The 2,917-nt window shown below is 34.7% G+C and overlaps 1 protein-coding gene across 1 annotated transcript in view; it reads right to left on the bottom strand.

The window, feature by feature from the left end:
* Positions 1-2,465: 2,465 nt before the first annotated feature.
* DCTN6 (dynactin 6) overlaps positions 2,466-2,917 on the bottom strand; it is a 25,302-nt gene continuing 24,850 nt past the window's right edge. The window contains exon 7 of the mRNA XM_004682208.2: positions 2,466-2,901. Coding sequence (XP_004682265.1) covers positions 2,803-2,901 — 99 coding nt within the window. The 3' untranslated portion in view covers positions 2,466-2,802. The remainder of the gene's footprint in view (positions 2,902-2,917) is intronic.

The following is a 2,917-nucleotide window of genomic DNA, read 5'->3' as shown; positions in this document are numbered from 1 at the left end:
TTTGACAACTTTTCTTTCAGTGGGGTTTACTAACTACGCCTGCACAGAAGTCATTAATTAACACAGCAAATAACACTATCCATTTTCATTTCAGTGAAATGAGGACTCAATTCACTTGCAGAGCATTCTGAAGGCAAAACTCTACATTTTGACAATGGTTTCCTCTTTTCAAAACTTTCACAGTTGTCTTACCCAGACCTAATTCCACAGCATTTTTTTTTCTGTTCTTACCCAATCTTTTTTCAAGTATTCAACTTATTTTCATAGACTGCAACTCTATTTACACTCCCATTTGTTCAATTTTGCTAATAATGAATTAAATTTTATCATTCCTAAGTACTTCTTGCATAAACAAGTTTGGAAACTGAAATCTGGAAGGCATAAACTGTATTAGGGAGTAAAGAGACAAGCCCACCAGGGGACCAGCTGTGAAAACTGGGTGGGCCTTGAGCATAGAGCATTATTTTCCTTGGAGAACCAGACACTTAAGACACTAACTCAAAGGTATGAGTCATAGAAAAGCTAAGTAGGTTTAAGAAATGGAAAACCTAAGTTCAGAGACTTAGCATTCAGATCCACATGAAGTTAGTGTTGAAATGCTATTGAGAGGAACACTAATAAAGATAATTTGATCAGGCCTTCCCTGGTGGCACAGTGGGTTAAAGCACAGCACTAAGAAACTAAAGCCACTTCAGCATGAGTTCGATCCCCACTCCCCCAGAGGTGACCCACATGGAGTGGCAGACCTCTCCTGACCCACCCGCTGCTCCCCTCAGCAGTGTGCTTCATCAATCTGCCTGTTCTGCTTCCCACTCTGTCTCTGGTGAAGCCACTCACTGCCCCTGCACTTCTGGCTTGTACCCTAGTTCTGTATGCATAAATAAATAAATCTTAAAAAAAAAGAAAGATAATTTGATCAAACTGTTCTTTGCAAGATGTCTAGCAGGACCAGCAGCATTTCTCTGTGGGAAGACAGAGGAATTCAATGCCTGAGTCCCCATTTGAATGTGTTGTGTGTCACTGAGTCTATTTTCAGTTAATGCTCCACAATATAAAACTATATTATTTTGAAGCAAACAGAAAAGGAACTAATCCTAGTTTGTTGAGTGAAAGAAGTCTAGAGGAGACTTTATATGGGTTGGCCTAAATTTCAGAAGTATCCATTTGCTAATTAACAGGGGAAAAACTAGCCTGTTTCCTAGTGCCTACTTGTGATATAAGAGCAAGTATGCAATGGGAATTATAGAGCTTTAAAGTCTCTGAAAAATATCATCATCTATATTAGTGGTTGGAATTACTCGAAGAATTAGTCACCAAAATGCCTGAGTGAATTATGGAATTAGAAGCACTTCTTCACTCCTTAAATTGTCTAAAAGCAAAGTATATTGCTTATATAAATTAAACAACAATTCACCACCACAGTGAGTGATAATAAGCAGACCAGTTGAAAGTTTTAGACAAAATGACCTACAGCTTCAACATGAGGATCTTTTTTTTGGTAATACTTACTAAATTCAGTGGGAAGACCTAACAATTCATTTAAAAATTTCTATTGTTTTATATTATCCCTAAGAAATTTGAAAAGCAAAGACTTTAAGCAAGGCAACTCCATAGTTCTTTTCCTAACTAGTATTTAGGAAGCCTCCTGAATTATAGAATCTCTATCTTAAAAGGTTTAGCAGGGCCCTCCCTGGTGGCACAGCCGGTTAAAGCACAGCACTAAGAAGCTAATGCCACTTCAGCATGAGTTTGACCCCCAGCCCCGGAGGTGACCCACATGACCAAATACCAGTTATCAGAAATAGTGCACTGACAGGATGCTCTCTTTTTCAGTCACTATATGTAGTCGTATAGTTTTCTAACTTGAGCCATGAGTATTCTTACCAAAATTAAGTCATTCGAATTGGGAACAAAGGCTAATTTGTCCCTGACATTTTCAGAAGTTCAAATATACTTTTACTTTCTATTACCTACAACTAAAAAGGAAACTTTGAGAGAAAATATTTATGTATTTAATGTCTTAGTACTAGTCAACATCTATTGATCAAAAATTGAAAATATATTCTATTTAGTATATGCATTTGAATTATTAAAAAACCCTAGAATCCTCCATATTTTGACATTATATAACTAAATAGAATTAAAGCAGGGACAATAGTGATTAATATATCAAAATAATTTCGTAAGCTTATAAACATAGCAAGAATACTACCCCATTCTCTTTGGCTTTGCATTCTCTGACAACATCTGGATTACTTCTGCTTTACTAAAAAGAAAAACATTTTTTTTCTTGGGAACAAAATGAAGCTTAAATTAATTCAATAGCTGCTGAAATTTTAAACAACTAAAAATCCACAAATGAAAAAGGTAAAAACCATAGCTAATACATAATAAAAATTAAGAGTTATTTTAGAAAAGTTAATGCAGCAAAAAAATGATTAAAGTATGCACACTAACAATCCTGTTATCAACATTTTTATTTAGTTCAGTGTATACCAGACTAGAAATACACAATAATATGCTCTTTACGATGGGTAGTTTTTATATATAGCTAAAATTTATGGCTAACATTTTATATAACAAAAAAACAAACTTGTAAATTATCATAAAAGGAGTGAAGATATAGGAAAATAACACATTTTATATAAATTATAGGGGGCAGTTACAATGAAAATCTATTTATTACTTTCTTCAAAACTCAATTTACAAAAGAAAGTCAACAGGTTCCATGAACTGCTAAGAGTGTTATCAACAACTTCAGCTCTTTCAAAAGACAAAGTGTTATCCTTTCATATACTGTTCTCAGTTCTTAACTGGAGTTGAGCTTCCTTTCGTAGTCTTCTTAAGGTGGTGGTAGTTTGGCAAGATTTTCATCAGGAAATCCAGCTGTAGTGTCTGGGGCTAAAAATATAATTAA

The sequence above is a fragment of the Condylura cristata genome, unplaced genomic scaffold (genome assembly GCF_000260355.1).
Source record: "Condylura cristata isolate star-nosed mole 26May11 unplaced genomic scaffold, ConCri1.0 scaffold00014, whole genome shotgun sequence".
Lineage (NCBI taxonomy): Eukaryota > Metazoa > Chordata > Mammalia > Eulipotyphla > Talpidae > Condylura > Condylura cristata.
Note: the sequence above shows the minus strand (reverse complement) of the source record. Positions and strands in the feature narration are given on the sequence as shown.